Below are 27,993 nucleotides of genomic sequence, written 5' to 3'. Positions count from 1 at the left end.
GCAACCTTGACAGGAACAACAAGGAGGCAGACATCCCTAGGATTTGCGTTTACCACCCAGGCCCTCCTCTATAGCCTCGTTTGAGCAACAGAGCTACTTGTTGAAAGTGATCACTTTTGTCCATTTCAAATTATTTCTGATAATTTAGATAATTCTTTTTTTTGTGGAAGTAGCAACACATTTGGCCACAATTATAACTACAGCAATTCCGCAGTTTGGTGCATTGATAGGTCCTATAGCCATTTTAAGAGTTAGTTCAAACAATATTTATTAACCTCATTCAGTCATTCACGTTAGGATAGAAGTGGGCGGAAAAGAAATACTATGTTCGGCGCATGTCATATTTGACAGCGGTCATTCACACTTCCACACAGCAGCGGACCTCACTTGCTAGGGCCAGATGGGCAAATGAAGACGACGTGTGGAGCGTCGCGAACGAATGCATGAACGATGCACACATGAATGAGCGTACTCAAAGTCGAATTAAAAAGGATTAGTGTAGTAGTTTGACTTTTTGACGCTTTTGGTTACTTATTGTCAGTTACAACAGCATCTTCTCTGTTTGATGCGCGACGATAATGGGAGGTGACGCAGCTGTCCTAAACGCCACACGGAATGTTATGGCCAACAACTCCACAAAATTAATAGATGAGTCCACTTTTGCCGGACCGGTGATGGTTATTCTGGCGGTGATGATGGTCACGTTGGTAGTTGTGACGATCTCGGGCAACGCGCTGGTCATATTTGCCTTCAAAGTTGACAAAAGTTTAAGGAGGCAAAGTAACTATTTTTTCTTGAATTTGGCGATATCCGATTTTCTTCTTGGTGAGTAGGCACATCACCTTCATCCTGTATATTTCATGATATTTGATACAATGTAAGAATATGTTGCATGGTATGAGATAGGCTATTTTTTACATGTCTCTAGTCTAATAGTAGCCTACAAACAGGATACGATGGCTGAAGATAGAGGCTATTTATTTGTGTTTCCTGTTGGTTTAAAGTGTCCGTAAGGGACACTCGCATGTCTCATTAAAGCCACGAATCACTCGCTCTGGGAATTTCAAAACAGACGGTAGGCTATGATTCAGTTATTAGGCTACCATATTCTGAAAGAAAGTAGCTTCAGACAATAAGAGTAAATCAAATATTTGATAGAGAGATTTACTTCATTATAAAACTATTAAGAATAACATTTCATTTCACCTAGGTGTTTTCTGCATTCCTGTGTACATCCCATACATCCTCTCTGGTCGATGGATGTTGGGTAGGGGACTGTGTAAGCTGTGGCTGGTAATGGACTACTTGCTGTGCACTGCGTCAGTCTTCAACATCGTCCTCATCAGCTATGATCGTTTCCAGTCTGTTACCCAAGCGGTAAGAGAGAGCTAGAGAGAGAAGTAGCCTAAGCTTAGAACCAATGTGACAAAGTCCCCTATTGATTGATTCTAGATATTGCCTGTATATGTCATTGTCTAAGACCATTATGCTTCACCTGGAAATCTTATGGTGTTGCTAAGGCAGTGCCTTTTAATTCCATGTAATCTTTTGGAATACATGTTATGCCTACCTGCAATAATTGGATTGATATCGGTCCTTATGATTTCTGCTGTATTGATTAAATGGGTTACCAGGGACATGGGTTACTTTAATCATATTGCAATCACTAGAGAGTTGAAGGTTTAAGGCTACTGACTGTAGATCAGGCTGATAAAATACAGTTGCAGTAGACCTACGACTGTGTTCACACAGGTGACTAAACATGTTTTAGAGTGAACCCAGACAAATCTGTGAGCACATTTGAATTTGCTCTGCAGATCTGCCTGGCCCCTTGACAACAAAAGAAATGGACAGAGCCACGTTGTAAGACTTGAATGGAGAGAAATGAAGTCAATTTGAACCAGTTTCCTATTCCTGTTAGGTCTGCGCATCCTCAAAAACAGTTTAATGACATAGATATGTCTTTGCACAACAGGCTGAAACACGGTAAATCGTTTGGTAGCTGCGCCTAGAAAGTTGAGAATGTGCAGTATTTCGAGTTTGAGTGCAGGTTTTGGTCGGTGGTGACTGAATATTTTTATAATATCTTTGGCCTTCCCATGGGCCAGATTACCTTCCAGCTTTTCTTTGTCAATATGGTTACTTCTCTCCTGTGCAATGTCACATGTTCATGATGACATGATTTTTAGCAAAGGTTTAGAAATATTTTGATTATGGGGTCATAAAGTGAGTTTATGACCTCCATTAGGTTATAGAGACAGTCTGGTGTATGAGACTGTCTACAACGATGTACTTCTCTGAAAATAAACAATGGCCACATAAAGGTTTAAAACGCTTCAGATTATTTGATGTCAAAATGATGCCAAAATGAATAGGGGTGAGTGTGGAATGCTAGTGGTCATTGTGACAGAGTGTCATCACTACGGTTGAGTATGCGCTCTGACTGCCAAAGAGCCTGCCACTTTGGCGTTGCAGTCAAGCTGCATGGTTAGTGCTCCGGAGACTTGGCTTCAAGACCGGGTGGGGTCACTGCTCTCTCATTTCGCTATAGTTATGTTTTAGCCTCACTCCCTCCCATAGGTGGTACGCTTTCTGAACTATCTAGCCACTTTCCCATTCAAGCCCATGTCCAAATCACCAAAAACCCAGGAACCAATCACAACCATTTATTTGCCATGGGGTGGGCTTTATACAATCAATGACAGAGGAGTATGGTTAGGAGTGCTGTTGAACACAACCAATGACTGCGCTGATGGCGTCAGTATTAAGCAACACAGATGTGTATCTTCTTTGAAATTGAGTAACCAGCTGTATTTGAAACCTTAGTTTACAAGAAAGATGTGGCTGGTCATGAACTACTTGCTGTGCACTGTGTCAGTCTTCAACGTTGTCCTCATCAGCTATGATCCAGATTGGAGATTTTCTGTACAGCACTATGCCACTCCATCATGACATTGGGATTTATGGCCTTAAGTCAGATTTAAGTGCCCCCACCACATAGACGCACGAAAGAAACGTCATCGACACGCCCTCTCACGAGGTGCGAATTTTGACCGCAGGTTCTACGCTTCATTCAGACACAGCACATTTACATAATGTTCGGAGGAAATACTAGGGCGGGGGGGTTGCAGTAGAACAACCGGCTAAGTTTGGACTTCCATATGACCGTTTATGTCGTTCAGATATAACGGCCCCACCGAAAAACGAAACCCAAATTAAGATCTATTTAAAATAATTGAGATATTGTATGAGGCCATAGGAAATGCAATGTTCTAGTGTACTAACTCTGGAGGGCAGACCATGGAAAGCCTCAAAGCCTAAAATCAACAAAGAAAAATACTGCTGTAAATTCTACAACCCGAAATCAGGTTTTTATGTCAGCTGTCATTGCTCTGGACTGTCCTTGGACAGAAAAGAGTATTATCCAGTTAGGCTCCATTTTGTTCAGTTGAGAAACCAAGTGAAAGTTTCCCATTTGACATGGCAGATATCTGGTGACAGATGACACACACAATAGCAGTGGGAGAGTACTCCTGAGAGAGCCGTTTAAAATTGTCCTCTGACTGAGGTTTTAAGGGGGAGACATACAAGCTGTCTGTAATTTAGTTCAGACTCTATCAAACTGCACTGAAAAGAGACCAAGTGCAGACCAAAACGAGTATTGGCTTTACTTTTGAGCACAGTGCAAAGGGTCGTTCACAGCAAGAACGATAACTATAACAATACCGGCAAAAAATATCACTAGCTAATATGAATACCAAAATCCACATATAAACTACAACAATAACGACATGAAGAACGATGTCATCAGGGTTCATTTCAGTTTTCATTATAGTCATTGGGCCTCATTCACCAACCAAAGAAATTTGTTCTTAAAACCCACTTACGCAGTTTTTACGAAGATTATGGTATTCACCAATGTTGTCTTGTTCTTAGGTAAGAACAGAATCTACGAACACTCAAGAGCATTCTTATGCACATTTGAGAACTGACTTGTTTGTACAAAATCAATGGTTATTGCATTGCAGGTGTAAAATATAATAGAATTTAAATTACAACTATATATTTTATCATTTAGGATATTTTTGAATAAATATATTATAATTATTTTTCAATAAAATAAATCCCACTATTTTACAAAGCATTAATGTATTTTAGAATAAATAACACAACAAATAACACTTTCACTTTTTATATAATGACTCACTTTACTGTTCAATTCCTGCAGCATTGCTTTCACTTCAAAGCATGTGTCATATACGGTAATCAAAATTGTCTTGCTCAGTTTATAATATATGGTACAGTGTTTCCCACAGAATGGAATTCCATTTGTGGTGGTTGGTTTGAAGAATTAACTTGAATACAACAGTTTTTTTTAACAATTAGCACAGTGTGGTTATGATGCTTACCAGATTTAAGCACAATTTAATACAACCTGGAAAATCATTTTGTGGTGGTCAATGTTGATATTGTGGAGGACCGCAACAAATAAGTCAATATATGGGAAACACTGTGATACAAATGAAAGCTGGTGCCTCAGCCTCAATTTGAGTGCACACTGCAGTATCATGCCCTTTTATGGTAATTGACAGGGCGTTCAACTATGCTAATTAAGAACAATTGGCACGCCCCATCAACTTAAGAAGAAATGGGATTCAGCATGATAAGAACAAAACTGCGAACGATTCTGAGGTTTAAGAACACCTTCGTGAATCTGCCCAAGAGTTTTCGTATAGGACCTTCTTAAGAACACAGTTAAGAAAATTCTTAGGAAGATATTGGTGAATGAGGCCCATTGGTCTTGGGGTTAATGGCTCTTAAAGGAGAATTCCAGCGATTTTTCACACAGATCTCTGTTTTTCGAGGTCACCGAGTACTGTCGGTATGGAACCCCCCGTAAACAGTCGGTTCTACCTAGCTCGAGTTGCTGCAGCCAACAGCTACAGCTGCCAGTGCTACACTCTGAACATGGGGGCTCATGGACATGCCCCCAGAGTGTAGCACTGTAGAGTGTAGCCTTAGCTGTTGGCTGCAGCAACTCAAGAAACAGAGATCTATGTGAAAATTTGCCGGAATTCTCCTTTAAATAGTATGAGTTAGGCATTCAAAACTATTTTGGCCCCTGGTTACATTAGTGTCCCCTTAGAGTCAAATCCACAGCCTCTGTGTGTTGCGTGTGTGATCTGTATTAGCGGTTCAAGTTTCTTAGTAGTGGCTGGGGCAGAGCCGAAAGAGGAAATCTGTTCACTGACACCTGCTTTTGTAGACAGGTGTAAGTCAGCTATGGCTGAACAATTGTGAAAATCATCATCCACATGTTGTCTCATATGAAATGAATGTATTTAACTCGTCCTCAGTCAGTAAGTGTATGTACAGTAGGTGGTTTTATGTTAACCATAATAGTAATAAGCTACCTCAAAAAATGCAGAGCCCTTTGTGTTGGCTGTTAAAACAGCCATTGCAAGGGTTGTGTTATTTCCCACATTCTGCAAACAAATTACTTTTTTGTTACTGCAGGTGAAGGGAGAGAAAAGGGACAATGCCCTTAGACTGGAATGTGCCTTGTGCATCCTGGTCTGTAAGCTTTTCAGCACATCACATATAGAAAAGTCTTTAAAGATTCATGGAGCTAAGGAGATATTTATGCATATTTACTACGGAATATAATACATACAATATAGCACAGCAAAAACATCTTTTCATTCTGCACAGTTATCAACCTTGAGTGCAATTGTCCCCATGTCTTGTGCAACACTACTGCCAAACAGATATAGGGAATCTGTTTAGTCTGGTAACTATTTAAATAATCACTGGAGATACAAACCCATCCTGAGAAGTCACGTTTCACTTTAGGGTAAATGACTGATTTGCATAAGCCTCCATAAGATAATGTTCCTGAATTCAGGGCAAAAATAGTTAAGCTGTATTTATAGTGGAGGTCTGCACATGGTGGAATGAAGGTATTTGCATTGAATATAACTGAACTAACTGAACTAACTGAACTGATCCGTCATTATTAAAGCAAAGATTCATGGAAAAAATTACAATGTTCTCTATCGTATCGAGACTATCTCTCCACCCATTACATATTCCATATGTATGGGGGGAATTGATCTACCGGATCGTGCAACGTGGATACGTGGATTCTTTAAGACACACCGGTGGCACCGGCCACGTGATTAGTGTTGTTTAAAACACCTGTGTTGGCGTGAGGTTAGTGCTTTTTTGATCTTCACACGGACGTGCGTGACTCGAAGACAAGGTAAGAATAATTAATAACCCAATTAACGTTAATGGCACAACAGCCGCTTGCCTGCCGCTGAAGCCGCAGATGAGTAGTGGGAGAACTGTCGCAAGGCTTTCTCTCTGGTGGTTGTATCCATTCATTCTCCTTACTGTTGCGACTTTGTTTCCAATCAGGTAGCCAGTCCGAACAACGGATTGCATACAAGGCAGGCATCAGCTTGTTTGTTCTCCTCCGTCTGAACTAGGCTACTATCGGGTAAGTTTCTCCGTACAGCGTATTACACACGTTGTGTGGTTAACGCGGCCGAGGAGACTGGGTGCGAGGCCCAGGCAATTGCCTGATTGTCCTCCACCTGTCACAGACCGCGAGATGGTGCATATGAGCTGCGAACGTGCAGACTCCATAGCTGCTTAAGCTCACACAAACCCTTGTGGCCAGACGTGGCGTAAAAAAAAAAAAACACCACGCAAGGTCTCATTTTGTATTAAAGGGTAAAAAAAAAAAAGGAAATATTGTTTACGACAATCAAACAGGTAAGTGTATTCTAAACAGTGCACTGTAAGGGTCTGGCTATGGCCAATCCTCCCACTCACGCTTGTGTGGCATGTGCAGTTACATTGCCCATGGAAGATGGACATGACAAATGTATTAGGTGCTTGGGTTTCTGACATGCTGAGGCCGCAAGGAATAACCCAGCGACATGCATGGATTGTTTTATAATGCCCTTCTGCACAAGGGAGGCCCGTTTCCATTTTTTTATGGGTAAACGACGGTAATGCTCCCAAGCGGCAGAGGACTGACTCCTCTGACCGGAGCAATGCGCTCTCCTCCCAGGGTACACCCACGGCGGAGGAGCCTCTCCTTGAAACACATATGGGTGAGGACTCTGGTGTTGATGTGCTCTCTCTGTCTCCTTCTGATGGACAGAGTATGATGGCAGCAGGTCAGGGAAGACCATCGGCCGAAATCGGGCCAGAGCCACCAGAGCTACCAGCAGTTTCCCAGCTCAGAGAGGTTCTGGGCCGGGCAGCAATGGCCTTAGAGCTCACGTTGCCTGAGGACACACCCCCCCCTCCATCACGGTTTGAGGAGGAGGATGCATCTCGGCCAGTGTCGGCTGGGGTCCCCCTCCTGCTGGACTTTGAGGCTGTGATCTTGGCACAGTTCAGCTCACCAGCAGCAGCACGATGATGGTCCTCTGTCAGCCAGCGGCTAGCCAATGTCAGCGTGGCCGTGCGCATTGGTTGCGATCGTCCTCCGCCACTTGATCAGTCACTGACTGCTTTCGTATCATCAGCACAGTCGGCATTGGGCCGGACAAGCTGTCCGAGTAGGAACTGCAGGACAATGGACAGCTTGCTGCTTAGGGTGCACAGTGCAATGGCGGTTCAAATGAAACTGGCCAACACTGCAGCTATTTTGTCACTGTACCTCCGGCATTTATCTCGTGGCACTGAGGAGTCAATGGAGGAGGTTCGGCTCGTCTCTTCCCTCCTTGCAACAGCAATGAAAGAACAGGCTGTGGCAGCAGGGGGCGCTATGGCTGCATTTTGGGTGGCAAGGAGTCATCTGTGGCTATCACAGTCCCGACTTCAGCTGACAGACCGTAGTTCTCTTGTCGGGTTGCCGGTTGAACCTTCTGCCATGTTCGGCTCTGGTGCATTGATGATGCTACAGGAGGCCCAAGCAGCGAGGCGATATGCCCATGAGTTAGCAGGCTCATCAGCCTTTCGTTAGAGGGGTCGATACCCCCGAGCCCAGATGCCCCAGGCCCCACCATCTCAACCTGGCTGGGGCCCAGGAGACCTTAGGCATAGGCTGGAATACCATCGCGGGCAAACCACTCAGCGCCAGGGTAGACGGAGAGGGGCTGGCCGTCGTCAAGGGCATCAACGGCCGCCACCTCAGTCCTGACGACTGGCTGCTATGTGCACAGTCAGCAGCAGTGCCACGAACATATATCCAGGCTGCTACAACATATTCTAAGCCTAGGGCTTCATCTGAATGTAAGAAAGAGCAAACTGGAGCCATCACAGGTCATCAAGTTCCTAGGTACGACTCTGGACTCCAGGGCTGCTCAGATCTCCCTGACTCCGGTGCGGAAGGAGACCATCAGGTCCTGTCTCTCTCTCTTTCGCCCTCACAGGAAGGTGAGCTGAGAACAGGCGGAGACTATGTCTCCGCCTGTTGGGTCTGATGGCGGCTACTGTTCATGTGGTTCCTCTCAGCTTGCTGCATATGCGGCCAGTACAGCGTTGCTTTCTGAGTCTGGGTCTGAACCCCCAGTCCCCCTCGTCAGCCAGAGTTCGGGTGACGCGTCGTCTCTCCACTGCTCTCCAATGGTGGAGGTACCCAGGGAACTTGGAGAGAGGCAGCAGGCTGGGCACAGTGACGCATCGCCAACTACTGGCAACGGATGCCTCACAAGAAGGTTGGGGGGCGGTACATGCGGGATTTGGGGTCAGAGGTGTCTGGACCGCAAAAGTTGGGCCAACACATCAATGCACTGGAACTGACAGCAATTCGCCTTGCACTCCAAAGTTTCCTCCCACGCTTGAGGGGCCATCATGTGTTAGTCAAAACCGACAGTAGAGCGGCAGCTGCTTATGTCAACAGGCAGGGGGGGCTTGGCTCTCCCATCCTAGGATGCCTGGCCCACGACTTGTGGAGTTGGGCTTACCCACGGTTTCTGTCCCTGAGGGCCACGTACTTACCAGGCTCCCTGAACACTGTGGCAGACTTGTTGTCCAGGGGAAGGCCTCAGCCAGGGGAGTGGAGACTCCATCCAGAGGTGGTTGCACAGATATGGCGATGCTTTGGGGTCGCCATAGCAGATCTGTTTGCCTCGAGGGAGACGACTCATTGTGCCATGTTCTTCTCTCTGAGGAGGGACGACCCGCCCTTAGGGATGGATGCTCTGGCCCATCAGTGGCCTCTGGGTCTGCTCTATGCGTTTCCCCCCTTCGGCCTTCTTCATCCTCTTTTATGGAGGATCAGGACCGGGAGTGCGGACGTAATCCTGATAGCCCCGAACTGGCCTCACATGCTGTGGTTCTCAGAGATTGTTCTGCTTCTGAATGGCACCCCTTGGGAGCTCCCCATTTGGAGGGATCTGTTTACACAGGCACAGGGGTCCCTGTTTCACCCATTCCCACGGGACCTGAGGTTGTGGGCGTGGCCCCTGAAAGGGCAGAGTTTCAGGCCCTAGGCCTCTCAGATCCAGTAATCCAAACATTGGAGTCGGCAAGGGCACAATCGGCCCGGGCAGCCTACGCCTTTTCGCTGGGGCAGATTCACATCTTGGTGCGAAACCCATCAGGTGGACCCCCTTGAATCCACTTCACAGCATATTCTTCAGTTTCTGCAAGGGCAGTTGGAGCAAGGGAAGTCTGCTGCTACCCTCAGAGGTATGGTAGCTGCTATCAAGGCATCGAGAGTAGGAAACCGTAGTCTACCTGAACGCTGCTGTGCACTGATTTCTCAATTTCTGAAAGGGGCCCAACGGTGTATGCCACGAATGAGATCTCCAGGTGTGCCCCAGTGGGATCTGGATAGGGTGCTGAAAGCACTCCGACGGCCCCCTTTTGAACCGGTTGATTCTGTAGAACTCAAGTGGCTATCGCTTAAGATGTATGTTTTAAGCCGGAACGCTTGGGGGATCCAGCCTCAAAATCAACACTCTTCCGGTGGGTGGTGGAAGCCATACAACGGGCCTATGCTGAGACGAAAGGGCCGGCTCTACCAGAGATCCGTGCTCACTCAACTAGGGGTACGGCAGCCTCATGGGCGTTATGGCGAGGTGCCTCCTTGCAGGACATTTGTACAGCTGCTACATGGTCAACACCAGCAACTTTTGCAAAGTATTACTCCCTTAATGTGGCAGCCAGCCCGTGTTTTGGGGAGCGGGTGTTGGGAGCACCTGGGGTTTAAACTTCCTTTTCCTTGGCATGGCCCTAGGGGCTGTCCATTTTTGTTACCTTAACCTCTTTTGCGTCTGGCGGGGGGGTTGAGCAACCTTCACCTCTCCACTATGCCCTTGCATCTTGCAGGGCTGGTAAGCCCAGGATAGGGTCTTGCGACTGGGTCGAAGGTAGGAACACTTGCGTCTGGCAGTGCTCACAAGCCTGGGGGTTGTAAATAGTGTAAATAGTTCATTCATTTATCTATCTATCTATCTCTATCTATCTATCTATCTATCTATCTATTTACGCGGGTGCATGATCTGCACTGACTCCTCACGGTGTGTCTTACAGAGGTTCCCCATACATATGGAGGTGGAGAGAGAGTCTCGATACGATAGAGAACGTTCGGTTACGGGTGTAACCTTTGTTCTCTGAGTGAAGAGACTATCTCTCCACCTCGCCACTCGGAGGTGTGTGTCGATCAATATTTAAGCACTAACCTCACGCCAGCACAGGTGTTTTAAACAACACTAATCGAGGGCGTGGCCGGTGCCACCGGTGTGTCTTAAAGAAGTATCCATGTTACACAATCCGGTAGATCAATTCCCCATACATATGGAATATGTAATGGGTGGAGAGATAGTCTCTTCACTCAGAGAACAAAGGTTACACCCGTAACCAAACGTTGCTGAGAGGGAAGTTGTTTAGGGAACATGAAAGCAATGCTCTGTGTGTAAAACCAAAGTTAGTCTGCAGATTTAAATCTTTGGAACATGTCCATGTTTAATGTTATTACAATGGGAAAAACACAAAAGCTAGTGACATTTCTTTTGACTCTCATCATCAAAAAGAGGTCTGAAGAGTTTAAGAACATACTCTACTCGATCAACTGTTTGCCCTATTGTTTCATAATATTTATGTCTTCCCTCTTTGTATTTAATTCTAATAATGGATAATGTAGTTCTTTAAACAGCTCTCTATTTTAAGACCTGAACCCTCGGTCTCTCTCTGGAGAATACACTGCAAAAAGAGTGTGTAGAATTTTAACACGTGGTGAGTGTGTTCAGGGACTACACAATAGATGTGTGAGCCATTTTAACACAGAAATTGTGTCAGGTAATTTTACACAGAAAATGTGTTATGCCAACACGTTTTACACAATAGATGTGTGAGCCACTTTAACACAGAAATTGTGTCAGGTAATTTTACACAGAAAATGTGTTATTTTACACAATCGATGTGTGAGCCATTTCAACACAAAAATTGTGTCAGGTAAATTTCACACACAAATGTGTGATATCAATACTTTTTACACATTAAGTGTGTGAGACATTTTTACACTCAAATATAATTTCAAAACATTAAGTGCTGATTATGTATAGCTGAAAATTAGAAGAATTGACTGAATGTGTTAACATTACCAAGCTTATGTAATCATTAAAAAATAAAGGGAGACATATGTCAAAATATATTTGCCATTTAATGAGTGCAAAGTACAACAAAAAGCTACTGCACTAAGTGTAGCAGGATATGCATAGATAAGAGATAATATCAGAAGTATGAATACATATTAAATACATTTGATAAGAAACATGTTTAGATCCCTGAGATAATAATAAAAAACGCCACATCAGAAGTGTTGTCAATGGTAATTTGTTTAGAGTAACTATAGTTCATCTGTATGAAAACCACTTGCATAACAATCAAACACACAGTTGAAAATACACCATCAAAAATAAGTCTAAATGTGCATACTATACTGCATAGGTAACATTTTGGTGTAATTAGTCTTCTGTAAGTCACCACTTGCAGACAGTCTGGTGTTATAATTTATTTGCCTCGGGTGTACTGTGGAGTGGGTAAGACTGTTTTTAGTGGCAAGCTAACACATGACTTGCGCTAGCCTAGCACCTGCAAACTCTGCAACTAGAAGGACTGGATGAAACGTGTTAAAAACGGTCTCCACTGATAAATATCACACTTGCTAAATGGGTAGCCTGGCGGGCCATTCTATATCATTGAAATGTATAGCCTGGAATCGAACCATTCACCTCGCTTAATCCAAGGGGCGGGCGGAGAATTGTCTTTCAAACTGCCTAGGCATGCAATAGGCCAGCGCTACGACCATATCCGTATCCGGTCGACAAAAAAGGCAAATACATCCTTCTTCGAAAGGAATGACTTAAGTGCATTGTGTTGCTCAACTTTCAAAGAAAAGCACAAGTCCAACTCCTCCAAAGTTGACGCCGATTCAAACAACCGCTCTTCGTTCGCCATAGCCACCTTCCTTGTTGTTCACTGTCGCAGGACTGTCATTCTCCTGTTAAGCCCGCCTTAAGACTCTCTAACAAAATAGAGCGCTGTGATTGGATGACATCCACGGCGTCAGCCAATAGAAATCCCTATGGTTTGGTACTAGACGTACAGGCTGAGGAAATTAATTTGCTGCCGCTAGGGTGCGTCTAGATTTCTAGGCTAGGAAATGAGGTCCTATGTCCAAAATTCTGAACCCTTTAATGACAACAGGTGAATTTGCAGCGCAGTTTCTAAATGCTGTGCATATGTTGTCAAATTGCTAAAGATGTTTTCTTAAGTTGCGTGTGTTTTATCTGCATGAGTTGTCATAAATTGCAGGGCGTTGGCACCCGTCGGCCCCTCATTGGCTCTTACAGACATAATTTCAAAACATACCGGTGCAAAATCAATAAGGAATGATTTCACACTGCAGTGACTCCCGGGCATTGGTGGCAGAAGATGTGTCAGAACAACCAGCATGGTATAGCACTTTTCATCTGAAAATTAAACAAAAACAGATTTAAGGTATAACAAATGTTTCCAAGTAGGATTAAATTGTTTCCATCAAACCCCAGAGAGGGTTAGTAGTAGTAGTAGTAGTACAGTAGTAGCAATGCCTGAAAATATCAGAAATTGCAGTCGGAAGAATGTGAACATTTATGTAGAGCAAAGGTAGGTCTACATACATTGTTTCCTGACCGTTGATGCTGTATATGGTCAGTTTGTAAAATGTAGGTAGCGTAGGAAGTAACATTAGGAATCCCTGATCAATGTAATTGGTTGGGCTAGACCAATAATTTCAAAGTTAACCCTAAGTCTACCCCCGTCATGATGTTAGCATTGGACATGTTTCCCAATCATGAGTCCCCAGACTATATTCACAAAGTAAATGAGTCGGTTTTAACCAGGCTATGTATGAGGTGCTTATCCTTAAATCAACCAACATGGATTACACTGAGAAAGGACTAATTAATATTATTGGTAAGTAGGAAATAAGGCAAGGGTTCCTATATTCTGAACTTAACCTTTGAGATATTGCATGCCATATCATTAGACACATTCAGACACACCACCACATACCATCTGTCTGGTCTTCCATCCCCTCTGTAAGTGACGCAACACCACCTTTTTCCAAGGCAGCAACTGCTCTCAGCTTTGGAATGATGCTCGCTTCCCATTTCCTGATGAATTGGTCTGTTTTTCCAGTTTGCCAAACTCGATATCCATCTTACATAAATAAGAGACATCTTCAGAATATATTCTAAATCAACAGTGTTACTAACAGTATCAGATATTTTACAATGGGAAACCTACCAAACTTGGCATATCCAAGAAGCGTGGGTATTCATTGAAGATTTCAGTCAATGTAGGAGTTGCCTTTGATATCCATGATCTGCGCCTGGTGTATGTATTCTCCATTGCTGATTTGATTGAAGGAATGTTCTCTGAAGAAGGCCTGAGTTGTTTCATCAGGGTGATCCACTCACCGGTCTCACTGCTCTCCCCCTGGTCCTGCTCTGATCTTGCTCCTGTGTCTAGGGCTGCAACGATTAATCGATTAGTTGTTGACCATTACAGTAAATTAATCGCCAACAATTTTTTAAGGAAAATACATCGAAATTCTGATTGTAGCTTCATAAACTTGAATATTTTCAGCTTTACTTACTCCTAAGACAATGGACTAAATATCTTTGGTTTGTGGACAAAACAAGGCATTTGAAGACATAATCTTGGGCTTTGGGAAACAATGTGCAACATTTTTTCACCATTTTATCGATCAAACAACTAATCAATTAATCAAGAAAATAATAGGGAGATTAATTGACTATGAAAATAATCATTAGTTGCATCAGTAACAGTTTATTTTAAGGTTCACATGTTAGCCACTAATACATACCTAATTAATGCCTGTATTAGTGACTTGTAAGGCATGTGGCATTAATCATTTGAACCTTAAAATAAAGTGTTACTTTTGCATCCCTACCTGTGTCACACCCTTTCTTGCGTTTTGTGTAACGCCGCTTACCAGCTTCAAGCTTTCGCCGAATGTTACGCAGCCTCATCTCCAAGAAGCCAGAATGAGACGCTGGTTCATAAAAATGCTCCTGAATACATGATTTTTTTTTTAAGCACAAACACAAACAGTCTAATGACATAACTGTAAATATAACAGACAGTAAAAAAGTAAATGTATTAAGACACATTATATGCGACTTGACGACAAAAAATATTTAATTCCAGAGTTTAAAACACAATTTTTTCTGTTGTTTTGGTCTTTAACTTACATATTCTTCTCCATTGCCGTCAATCTGAACCCTCAAGGAGGGGAAAGTAGTGATAATACCCTTTGCAAGGGCGAGCTTTTCAGCACTTGGTGGGTAACTGTGTGGGTGGGACAGAGAAGAGAAAAATCCACAGATTCTTGATTCCAATCAGGCCTGAAAAGTTGCCATTTTAGCTTCAGCGTTTACAGAGTTTATGTAAGGGATAATGGACAACACGGTGGTCTGTTAACAGAAATTAATGATTCTGATGAACTTAAGCTCTGCCATATGCTAAATGTTGTTATGTTCTGAACGTCTGTATGTTACAGCTTGTTTTGCATCGTGACAGATCATGTAAACTTCACAACGAGTTCGGCAAATTAATATACAAGTGTGATACGGCCAAAAAAAAAATCTTCATAGGTGTTCAAATAACATAGTGTTTCCCATACATTGACTTATTGGTGGCGGCCCACCACAATATCAACATTGACCACCACACAACGATTTTCTATGTTGTACTAATTCATCTCTTGTTCTAATTAAGTTATGTGCAAGCATATAAGGAGCAGTATCCCTACGCTAACGTTAGAATACTGTTGGGTTGTCGAGGTTAGCACACTATAACATTACAGCTATTACAGCTATATCGACTTCTTGGGCAAGGCAAGTATAACTATATAACCCCCCACCACCACCACAAATACAATTCCATTTTGTGGGAAACACTGACATACGTTAATGGTCGTTCTAAATTACGTAGGACAATGGGAAATTCAACCAGGCAGTGGAATAAATACTTACAATCCATGCTTCTCCACCAAGTGACTTATCAAGACTTTGACCAGATGTCTCCTGAGACATCTGAACAAGTGTTCCTGTTCTCTTGTGTTCCTCAAGTATTTCTGGAGTTTTGCTGTTAAGTAAAGACTGCAGGCCTCCCTGTTCATCTGGCACTGGAACATGCTATATTTATGAAAGTAGAGGGAAAGATGACTTTTAACATAAAAAATAATATTATGTTCAGTTTAGAGCCCAGATGCCCATTTAATTCAACTGAATGTAAGGCAACTAATAACACCTTGAAAGACACATGTGTTGATAACATGGTTACAACACGGTATTTTATTGTATTGGAGTTTCAAAATGAACTGTAATTTCATTTATGGTTACTTGGTACATGGAACAATACACAGTGACATGCATTTCAGGTCATACTGCCCAGAGCTCTATACACACATGAGCAATGCATTTACAGTTCAAAAATAAAATACCTGTATTTGACAGGTCTCCAGCATTTGTTTGGGGTAGTGCTTCTGCGCTTGATATGAAGATTTGAAATCTGTCAAAGTTCTTGATTTCTACATTTCTGTCAACATCAACAAATTCTTGGAAATCACTATTATGTTTTTGAACTCTGTCAAATGCAAAACCTGGTTGCTCTGACATGGTTTTATTTATGTAATGTCCAGCACTGTGAACAGTGTAAATGTTCCTTAAGGAAACTCTTTTTCATTTTTAAACAGAGTAGCCAGAACTTTGACAGGTTCAGATTCAAGAGCAAGGTCCTGGGAACAAAGACAAAGGGTGATCAATTATATTTTTCAATTATATTTACCCTTATGTATAGTGTGAGGAGTGTGTGAATGAATATCAATGTCATTATGTCACACGGTTGCCATTTTCAATATTTTCTGCGTGAAAATGAGGCTCACTTTTCAACATCCACCACAGTGAACATTAGCTGCTAATGGTAAAGATATTTTTTTGTCCAAGCCATCAGGGTCCTTATCAAAGCAAATTAAATTTAAAATGACAATGTAAGTAAATGTAGCACGACAGCAGGTCTGCCACCAAAGCCTCCAAATTTGCGCAGAGAATGTTCAAAATGGCGCTCAAGTGACATTACGTTAGCTTAGCATATTCAGAGTTAACTTCATCACTACATTAAACTTGGGCTGTAACGTTACACAAGCCCCTTCACTTTACAAAAATGGTTAGCCAAGTAAAAATGTTCGTATGATTTCAATGGTACTGTGTGCTGACAAGCTGACAACAACATAACTAGGCCTATTTACCAGTAATTTGCCAGTAATAGGCACGCGAAACGAAGCATCGCTAAGTTCCCTCTCTAATGAATGCATGTTCATGTAGCACTAACATGTCTGCCGCTGACCCAGTAACGGTTGAAATGTCTGCAGTGCCCACATTAACCTTTATGGCACACTTCCAACACTGTCTATATCGATAAATAACCTAAATACTAAATTCATGGCGCAGTGTTATTTTGTCTGGCCTCATTAACGCTAACGTTAACTTTAAATAATAATGTTGACATTCGTGTAATGCTAACTTAACTTATGAATTCCCGCTTACTTTGCCCAGTCAGCTAACGTTAAGTTAAGGTAATGGTTAGGGCTAACGTTAAACCAGAGCCCGTCTACGGAGAGCCTCCCCACTCTCTATTAATCCCACACAAACCGAATTTGGCTGCAGTTCACCAGAGTTCACCTAGATGGCGATCGCAGGCGAGTCCAAAATACATGGGGTCCTATGGAGCTACATGGCTAAATTTATTGTTTTCACCTATTTAACAACTGAAACCCTCAGATTTAATTTAATTTTTCGCAAAATGGATATGGATTATCAATCAAAAGGGAAATAATCCGGGAGTCATGTCCTTTCGTTTTCTTACAGGTTGGGTCGTTGTTGCCCATAACACACTAGCATTGATGCTATGCTATGATCATGCTAATGAATGACGTCATTGACACGTTTGAAAGGCTTTTAAGAACAATTAAGTGACTTTAAAAAATATAACGCTCAACCAAGTGTGTTGTCTTTGCCTCCCCTTTCGAATAAAATATTCAAATTACTTAAAAAAAAAATGATATCCCAAGAAAAGTGGATTTTGAGGGGTACTGCTCCATAGACCTCCATTCATTCTGGACTCGCCCGCAAGCGCCCTTAGATGCAGTACCACACCGGAAGAGTTCCGAGAGTGAAGGTTCTCCCCTTATTAGACATTCTCTGGTTAAACTAACGTTATCTGTTAGCATTCCTTAACATGCAATATCAATGAAAATAACCTACGGAGAGCTATTTATTGCCAAATAATGCTAAATCTTGAAATATGGTTCTGTACCTTGCCATTTCCTTTTCAAAACTCGATGTAGCCCAACTGTTAACGTTAATGTAACTTTAAAGTTATCCGTATGTTCACAGAAGCTAGCTAGTTGTTATCCATACTTCGATACGAGACTAACGTTAACGTTACTGGTACCAACCATAGACATAATATACATAGACGCCGCATCGACCGCTACTCCTTACTAGCGCTGACGAGATTTGGAGCCGCCATCTTGGAACGGTCATCCACTCCACTCAGTGTAATCTGTTTGGATGGTGAGATGAGCTGTCAGCGCACTTAATTAATCATATCTCACTGAATACCGAACAGATTCTCACGCGTTTTTTTTTTTTGCTGCAAAGGTCATACATGTAGCTATGATACAGGACACATGATTTAGCGTATTTTAATATTCATAGTGGGTTTAACAGTAATAGAATATTCTGATATATGATATAAAGTGACCTGACGTCCGATATCAAAACTGGGAACATAATCCATGTTTGGCAGCATAGACAAAACTAGTTTGATACAAGTTTAATGAGTTAAATATAGTTCACAGTTGACAGAAAAGTTCCATCAACAGCATTATTCAGTCCACAGAAAGGTTCCATAAACATTTAAGTGAGATCAGTGCCATTCAGACATCTGAGGGGTATTCCAAGTAGGCCTATGTGGTTTAGTGACAAACTTGGGTAAATTGACTCAGAATAAGTTGTAAACCTCCCAGTAGAAAAGCTGTATGATACAGGAAACATGGTTGTGTGTATTTTAATATTCATAGTGGGCTTAACAGTAATAGAATATTCTGATGATATATTATAAAGTGATGACATCCAATATAAAAACTGGGAACATAACTAATCCACGTTTGACAGCATAGACAAAAACTGGTTTGATACAAGTTTTAATGAGTTAAATTTACAGAAAAAAATCCATTAACATTTTCAGTTCAGTGCCATCAAAAATAAAGTGATGAACAGACATTGGTGTGGCATAAAGGAAATGGAGTAACTGGGTTCAATATCAACAGCATTTGTTAGACAAGTTCCATAAATATTGTAAAGTGCAAGTTTGTAGGTTTGTTTCTGATCCTTAAAAAACAGACATTGGTTTGGCATAGTAAGTGTAACAGTTCATCAATTCAAGACAAAAAAGGTGACTTGTCACTTGTACAGTGTCAATGGGTTCATCAACAGCATCTGTTATTTACAGTTCACAGAAAGGTTCCAGCCCCAATGAAGAGATTAAATAAAAAGGAATTAAGAAACATTTTAGAAACTGCTAAGATCAACCCGTTCATTGCAATCAATAAAGAATCAGGGAGTGTCTTCACAGGCTCAGTGAGACAGAGTTACCGTCATGCAGTTGGTTCTATGATTTCGACAACTGGTGCATGTCATTTTGTATGTTCCCACCTTGCTAAAATTGCTTGGGTACACTTTGGCTGAGAACAAAAGTGCTTCAGACAGCAGGTGGGCAAATAAGATGGCATAGTAAACTGGGTAAACTCCATAAAAGAGGACTGAGTCAACCAGACGATGGGAAAATGGGACACAGAGTGGCGAATGCAGGTGATGAAGGTGGAGCTCATAAATCAAACATTCAGTCACAGTGTAGCAGATGCCCTGCAGTACTGCAATGAAGAGCTGCACCTTCCTCAGTTCCAGGGGTGTGAGGAGACCGTTCAGTTCATTCACAGTCTTCTTGAACAAGGCAGTTGTTCTGGAGAGATACAAAATAATAAATAAATGAATGAAAAGGAATTTGAGAGGCATCTTATTCTTGTTAGGGTAAATGACATGTGAATAATACAGTGTTGGGCAAGCTACTTCAAAATTTTAGTGAGCTAAACTATCAGTTACTCTGCCATGAATAAAACACTACACAAAACTACCACCCAGTCAAATGTATTAGTAGCCTAACACAAACACAGCAGTAGGCTAGTTCACTACATAGGAAGCTACTTTAAATTGTGCTAATTTCACATGACAAGAAAAGTGTGGCTTGTCTGGCTAAGCTACTTGATAAATAAAGAAGTTGAGCTATTGAAAAGTTACTTTATTCAGGAAATAATGAGGCTACCACCAACACACTTAGGCTACAAGTAGCAGCTAGTGATTTCCCAATAGGCTAGTCTGTGCCACTTGTGTAAAATTCGCCGGTCAAATCTAGTATGATTTATTTCTACAATAGCCTTCTTGTGTCAGTTGTAATCTAAGTCAGTGTTATGGAATATGACTTATCAAGTCTCAGTTCATAGCCGGGTGAACACCGAGTAAACATAGCCTAGCTAGATGGCTACGATTTTCATACAGTAATATCAAAGATTGCTCCTTCTCAGCTCTCTGGTAATATTCTATTCACAAAATACAACCAATAGTACAGTTATGTTAAATCTTACTTGTGAAAAGTAAATCCCCCGAGTATGGTCTGCCGATTTGAGAAGGAACATGCTGCACAGTGCTGTCATCTTGTGTCTTCTGCTGCAACGCAACGAGGAGTATGACCGGTCCAAGATGGCGGCCGCATTTCTTGTTTCCAGCAGCCAATGCGGCGTCTATGTATATTATGTCTATGGTACCAACCATGAGCCAGCTAACATTAGACTCATTACAAACTTATCTTATACATATCTGAAGGTTATTTTTGTTATTATCAGCTCGCTGAGAAATGTAAACGCTACAACATAATACAAAAATACTTACATCGGTCTCCAAGTCTGACTGCATCTTTACTCCCATGTTGGTCAGAGTGAGTGAAAAGGGCTGACGGAAACAGCATTTCAAAAAGACAGTGGCATGACGTGATTGGTCAACACAGAAACAGCCGTTAATCTCGTAATTCGACATTAAAGGTGCCATGTGTAAGAATTGAGGTAAAAATATCCAAAAAATGAGCTACACGCATCAAAAGAATGAGAAGAAATAAGGGCGATGATGTCATTAAAAAAATGACAAGGTATAGTGCTGCAGAGAAATCAACCTAAATTAGCATGCTAAATTACTAGCCACAGCCCGACAGGTGTCATAATACCAGTTTCGGCCATGGGAGGCAATATAACCGCCAGCCAAACTGCAATACACGTGTCTCGGTTGTTACTCTAGGGTAGACCAACTCACTTTCTGGAGGTATACTGCCCCATCTTTTATGGAATGTGGAGTATGAATTTATTTTTTGGCGGACATTACACATGGCACCTTTAAAGGTGCGATTTGTAGGATTGTTACCGAACGTTCTGTTGGCCAAAATCAAAACACTGGTGAACGTTCTCAAGACTACCAGACGCAGCCTCTTCTGGGTTGCCAGATGTAATGAAGACTTAGCTAACGTTAGTTGACCTGCAGCTGCTTTAACGTTTCTCCAACCATGACCCAGCTACACATTACGGAAACAGTGAAAACAAAAAAAATACCTCTCTAACCAACGTATGTAGCTGAAGTTAGTGATGCAGATGAAGTTTAGCATAGGCTACCTGTTGTGGAGAAATATGGCCAGCTCTGCGTTGATATTCTTCGTTTGACGAAGATGTCACCATCTCAGGAAGCTCCTCCGATGTCCACTTAATTTGTTTCTTGTTTTAATTTTGGAAATTTGCCTGCCTCTTAGGCGTTCATGACTACAACTGACGCGCTAGCCATTATTAATACGCTATTCTAGAATTAATCGTTCAAAACATAAACGAAAATTCCAAGAGATTCCGCCCCGTAACTGATTTTTTTTCATGGGTTTTACGGGGTTTCACGGGTTAGAGTAATGTTGTCAAATAAGCCATTACTTCAATTCATCGTGTTTCCTCACTCTCTGACAACATATGGTGATCATTTTTGGAATGGTTACAGTTTATTTTCCATTATTTCCTACATACTGGACCTTTAAGATAGGTTTTCTTCATGATTTTTATTAGTCGTAGAGCGTTTCATAGGTACCAGATAAAATATGTGTATTTATTTTCTCTGCAAACACAAATGCTGTTCCATCAGTGAATAACACATGTATGGTGTCAATTTATCCAGAGCGGAAATTATAAAAAAAATACACATTGTGTGCTAAAATCTACACAACATGTGTCAAAATGCTATCTACACAGTCACATGTGTTGTTTTCTGACACATCCCTTTTTGCAGTGTAGGTTTTTGGACGCTCTCCTTTAAGTCCCTAGAGGTCATAAACAACCATTGCTCGGCCATTCATTTCAAAGCACAAAGAAACACATTCAAGACTAATCAGGTGAAATACTGTATGTCCAAAAAGCTCTATGAGCAACACAATCTATCAACAGAAGTTCAACAAATGGACAGAACAATTGAATAAGTATATATACTCTTTTGATCCCGTGAGGGAAATGGCCAATGATTAGAAAGGTTGTATACCTCATTCTCTCTTTATGTGGTCAGAATGCATCCTCTGCTTCTACAGTGTACCCTTGATTCACATTATACCTTGCAAAATGTTGAGCTGCTTTTGAAATCTAGTATCGCTCACCCTATTTTACTCACTTTTCAAAGCTTTTTGCCTGAATATAAATCCGGATGACATTTTAAATTTAGACAAAGCACCCAGCACCCAGAAACATAAAATAAAACCACAGACTAACTCAAAAAAACATAACACACATTTCCCATGCAAAAACATGGCCTCACTAACAGTAACAAATGCCATTGAAAAAGTTTGCTAGCATGCTAACTGTTATTAACTGTTATGAAGTATTATGTTATGAAAGCTTTTCTCAAATTATGCTTGGGTAATTGTCCCAGACCATATATCTTGATAAAGCAAAACCTGGCAAGCAAGGTGGAAATGACAGGTGTGAAGATGATACCAAGTCTTTTATACAACACTATATAAATAGGGGTCAAGCTGTAAAGAAAAGATTTCATGTTCCTGCAAAAATTAAGCATCTTCTAATCTACATCATAAAAAAGGAGAAAGAACATGCTGTGAGAAATGGTTCAATTTGATTACACACAAATTTACAAGCCACAGCTGGTAACCTACCTGTCCTCCACATATTTACAGCATGGATTGTACAACCCTAAAGTCCCTAGAGGTACAGTAGGCCTACACTTCTATGGAGGCCCAGACCCTAGAAACGGCTACCTAGACAGAAGAGGCTGAGTGGAATTAATGTGCTTTTAAATTAATTTGCTTTCTGCTGTATTGAAGTGACTGGATAGTGTCCTGGCATTGAACCACAGCCTCCTACAGCAAACTCTGTACTCTTTGACATGCAGAGTGGTAGACAGAAGATTAAGGGGCCTGACAATGAACCTTTTTGTTTTTTGAGCAAAAACATAACATTATAGCAATGAATACCAATGGGTGTGAAGCATCCTCTCCCTTTCATCTCTGTGGATGCAAAGAACTGTTATCTTTGATCCTCAAGAGTCTGCTCTCCCAGGGCCACTCCAGTAACCTTCAAATGGATGCTGTATGTGTGCCACACACCTTGAGTGGGAGGGAAAAAGAGAGAGAGAGAGAAAAAACAATAACAAATGTGAGCATTAGTATAGGTAACCAATGACAACGGTAGATAAGTATAAGTATATATACTCTTTTGATCCCGTGAGGGAAATTTGGTCTGTGCATTTATCCCAATCCGTGAATTGGCAAAACACACTCAGCGAGGTGAAGTACACACTAATCCCGGCGCAGTGAGCCTGCAACAACAGCGGCGCTCAGGGAGCAGTGAGGGGTTAGGTGCCTTGCTCAAGGGCACTTCAGCCGTGCCTACTGGTCGGGGTTCGAACCGGCAACCCTCCAGCTACAAATCTGAAGAGCTAACCAGTAGGCCACAGCTGCCCCCGTGCTTATACCACCTCCTTTAGACAGAAGATTCACATCAGTGTTTGTTTTTTAAATAATTACCTGTTTGTGGGAGAGTTTAACTCTGTGTTAATTTATTGGGTAACACTTTACTTGACAGTATCAACATAAGAGTGACATGACACTGTCATGAACATATGACACTGTCATGACACATGAACCCTAATCCTAACCCTAAACCTAAACCTAACCCTAATCCTAACCTTAACTTGTTATGACAAAAACTGAATGTCACTTAATAACAGAAGTGTTATGTCATAAACGTTTATGGCTTGTTTATGACATGTTCACGATAGTTTCATGTCACTCTTATGTTGATACTGTTAAGTAAAGTGTAACCATTTATGGACACATTTTTTCTTCAATGATTCACTGTTAGATCACTTCCCAAATTCTCAGTGTCTGAAATATGGAGGGTCCTTGCATGTCATGTAGTGTATATTGAGGGTATATTTTCATTTCTTTTACATTTATTTGTTGTTTTGGTGCACATGGATGAATCTTAAATCCAAGGAAATGGTGCCACTGTCACCAACACAGAAAATCATACTTCTTACTCACTGGTTGATGCTGAGCGGCCCCTTGTCTTTACACTCTGAATGCTTTTTAGTTGAACACAAAGCTGCACTGTTGCTTTTAGGCTCTTTTCAAAACGAGTTGAGTGCATCTGTGGGCACAGGTGAACAAAGCACTTCATTTGTCATGTCAGTCTCTCTCTCTCTCTCTCTCTCTCTCTCTCTCTCTCTCTCTCTCGCCTGCTTTCCTATGCACAATCCAGTGTCATTTAATTATATATATATATCTCTTTCAAGTGCAAATGAGGACACTCAACTGTTCCCACCTGCCATCAATTGTGTGGAGTAGTCTAAAACCACTATTAACACTTGCACTGGTGAATAAGGGGCTTCTCAAGTATCTTAACTGTGTGTATAGATTAAGACTGGTTAACTGTAAGGCAGACAGACATGCTTAAGGTTAAAACAGAGATTATGGTGTAGGATTTTAGATTGGGACTGGGATCAATTTGGCGTACTAATATTTATAAGTCTATGAATTATTGCTGATCAACACTAAAACTATTGACTATGAACATATTGGTTGGAACTGGTCAGATGGCTCGAGGGGTTTGCTGTGCAGTGATCTGGTATTGATAAATGAGAGCACATGTATTGGGGTGGTATTAGTGTAGTGGTCAAGCAGAGATGGGCAAAAATACATCAAAATGTATTTTCAAATAAAACATCAAATACCCTAATTCTAAGTGTATGAAAATAAATTACAAAATACAGTAGCCACGCCATGTATCAAAATAAAATACTGTATTTTTGTATTTTGAAAATTAGCAAATTAATTTTGTAAACCTTCCATATCTGTCTATTTAATCTATTCCTTCATCACTACACTGACTCTGTTGATAAAGTGGGCAGTGTTTGAGACAAAACAACTATTCTCTGCCTATGAGAAATGCCATGAATCTGCAAACAGTCAACAGATCAACAATGCTGACCTGCCTGTAACATCTCGTAGCCTATCAGGCAACTTTTTGTGCAATGTTGCAGGGAACCACATACAGTAACATAACCATAAACTGATGGTTAAAGTTTTCAAGAAACTGTTTGAACAACTAACACTTAGCACTCATCTTGCACTGGATCATCTTCCTGAATCTCAATATTCCGATCACAAGTCTGGGGAAATTACTAAGTCAGCACCGATGTCATCACACCATCAAAAGTAATGGTTTTACCAAAAATATTTGCCAATATCTTTAAACTACACACCCATAAAGTATTTTGATACAAAATATGAAGCCATTTTCTTCAACCCAATCAAATACAAATGACAAAATACTATTTTGTATTTAAAATATGTATTTTAAATCCACCATTGTGCCCTTGAGCAAGGCACTTAACCCTGAGTTTGGCCCTTGTAATATAATATGCAAGTGGCTTTGGATAAAAGCGTCTGCTAAATTAATAAAAATGTAAAATGTATAATTGGCCTCTGCAGTTGTGTATGGAGAGCTTGTGTTTACTTTTCCTCTATTCATTCAGGTGTCTTATCGTGCGAAACAAGGGATGAGCAGGCCAGCTCTTGGGAAGATGATTGCAGTGTGGGTGCTGGCGTTCCTTCTCTATGGACCGGCCATCCTCTTCTGGGACCTGGTGTCTGGTCAGAGCTGTGTGCCCAAGGAGGATTGCTTTGCAGAGTTCTACTACACTTGGTACTTCCTGCTGAGCGCTTCCGTACTGGAGTTCTTCTGCCCGTTGATCTCAGTGGCCTTCTTCAACCTCAGCATCTACTTGAACATCCGCCGGAGGAGACTGGGCAGTGCCAAGCCCCGGGCCACGGCCAAGGCAGAGGTCTCCTCCCCGGCCGAGAGCGTCCGGCTCTCCTCTCTCCTCTACCGCCACTCCCCGCTTTTCACGTGCAAGAAGGCGGCGGCAGCCGCGGTGGCCCATGAGGAGGAGGACAGGGGCTCGCTGGGATCGCGGGCGTCGTCCCCGCCAGAGAGCCGCGTGGGGAGCTGCGGAGGGCCTCGGCGCGGCTCGCGGCTCAGCCGTGACAGGAAAGTGGCCAAGTCGCTGGCGGTGATTGTGTGCGTGTTCGCCGTGTGCTGGGCGCCCTACACGCTGCTGATGATCATACGGGCGGCCTGTCAGGGCCACTGCATTCCTGACCACTGGTATGAGGTCTCCTTCTGGCTCCTCTGGATCAACTCGGCCATCAATCCCTTCCTGTACCCGGTGTGCCACAGTAGTTTCCGCCACGCCTTTGCCAAGATCCTGTGCCCGGGACGGAGGAAGTCCAGCAGACATCTCGGCAAACCTCCTTAGTCCCTCAGATCACTCTCTTTTTATTAAAAGCGGAATGCAACGTAAACAATATTTGTTGCATATTAAGCTGTCATGTTCTTTGGCATCACAAACCACTCACTGTGCAGGATACTGTGCAGGAAGCTTCTGCAGGAACAAGGAGAGTAGTTACATTGATTACTTCAGAAAAAGTTGATGTCAGTTTTGTCATTATTTAGGTTTAGTCCGATTTTTTTCTTTTTTTTTTCTTTTTTTTCCCCAAAAATGCCCAAATTTCCGTCAATGATTCCCGGGACACTGAAAGACCGGGGTACACGAAACTTGGTGGGCATGTAACCCCACATGGATAGCATGGAACCATCGTTTTTCGTTTTGATCTGTAGCCCCCCCGCTGGACTGGACCCCCCGAAAGGAGGGTAGGGCAGACACAGTTTTCTGTGAATATCTCGAAAACCGTAGGGTTTAGGAGGACCATTTTTTTTTGTATGTTGATCTCAAGGGGCCATGTCAACCCATTCCATAACCACTCATTTCATGTATAGCGCCACCTAGTTAAACACAAAAAAGTAAAAATGAGGTGTTGTAATTGAAGGTATCTGTGACCTAACATAGTCAAAACTGCACGAAATTGGAAGTGTAGGATCATTATGACACCCTCTGTATGCATGCCAAGTTTTGTAGAATTCCGTTCATGGCGGGCCACACAATAAATTAATTTATGTTACTATACACCAACTGGTGAATATCTCGAGAACCGTAGGGCCTAGGAGGTCCACCTTTTTTATGTATGTTGGTCTTAAGGGGGCATGTCAACCCATCCCATTACCACTTATTTCATGTATAGCGCCACCTAGTCAAGCAAAAAATTAGGTGTTTTCATCACAAAATCTCTGGCTGACAAGGTCAAAACTGCACGAAATTAAAAGTGTAGGATCATTATGACACCCTCTGAATGCATGCCAAGTTTCGTGTACTTTCGTTCATGGGGGCCTTACAATAAAATAATTTATGTGTACATTTAGTGGCGATACACCAACAAGGATTCCCGGGACACTGAAAGACCGGGGTACACAAAACTTGGTGGGCATGTACCCCACATGGATAGCATGGAACCGTCATTTTTCATTTTGATCTGTAGCCCCCTGCTGGACTGGACCCCGAAGGAGGGTGGGACAGACACAGTTCTCTGTGAATATCTTGAGAACTGTAGGGCCTAGGATGACCATTTTTTTTTTTCCATTATGTTTGCCTCCAGGGGTCATGTTAACCCATTTCATGTGCACACATGTGCACAAACAGATACACACACACACACACATACATTCACAGTAATCATACGTTATGACACATACTCACACAGTAGACATATATGCGGCTTGCATGCACAGGCACATACGCAGGCACACACACAAAACGCACACACACACACACACACACACACACACACACCCACACACATAACATAAACATAACACAAACAATCAAGAATTTCTCAGAATTATGAACAGGCAAG

The 27,993-nt window shown here is 42.1% G+C and overlaps 1 protein-coding gene and 1 long non-coding RNA gene across 2 annotated transcripts; one reads left to right on the top strand and one right to left on the bottom strand.

Annotated features, from left to right (window-relative positions):
* Positions 1-578: 578 nt before the first annotated feature.
* Positions 579-26,501, top strand: LOC125303050 (histamine H3 receptor). The gene is made up of 3 exons (XM_048256577.1): positions 579-825; positions 1,211-1,377; positions 25,719-26,501. The coding sequence occupies exons 1-3, from the start codon at positions 579-581 to the stop codon at positions 26,499-26,501; spliced, it is 1,197 nt and encodes a 398-aa protein (XP_048112534.1).
* Positions 12,840-14,526, bottom strand: LOC125305649. Its single transcript, XR_007195456.1, has 4 exons — positions 14,471-14,526; positions 13,759-13,985; positions 13,525-13,671; positions 12,840-12,941 (listed from the first exon to the last, which is right to left on the bottom strand). It is a non-coding gene; the product is annotated as an uncharacterized LOC125305649 (long non-coding RNA).
* Positions 26,502-27,993: the final 1,492 nt, after the last annotated feature.

This window comes from Alosa alosa, chromosome 1, assembly GCF_017589495.1.
Source record: "Alosa alosa isolate M-15738 ecotype Scorff River chromosome 1, AALO_Geno_1.1, whole genome shotgun sequence".
Lineage (NCBI taxonomy): Eukaryota > Metazoa > Chordata > Actinopteri > Clupeiformes > Clupeidae > Alosa > Alosa alosa.
This window is presented reverse-complemented; position numbering and strand designations above follow the sequence as displayed.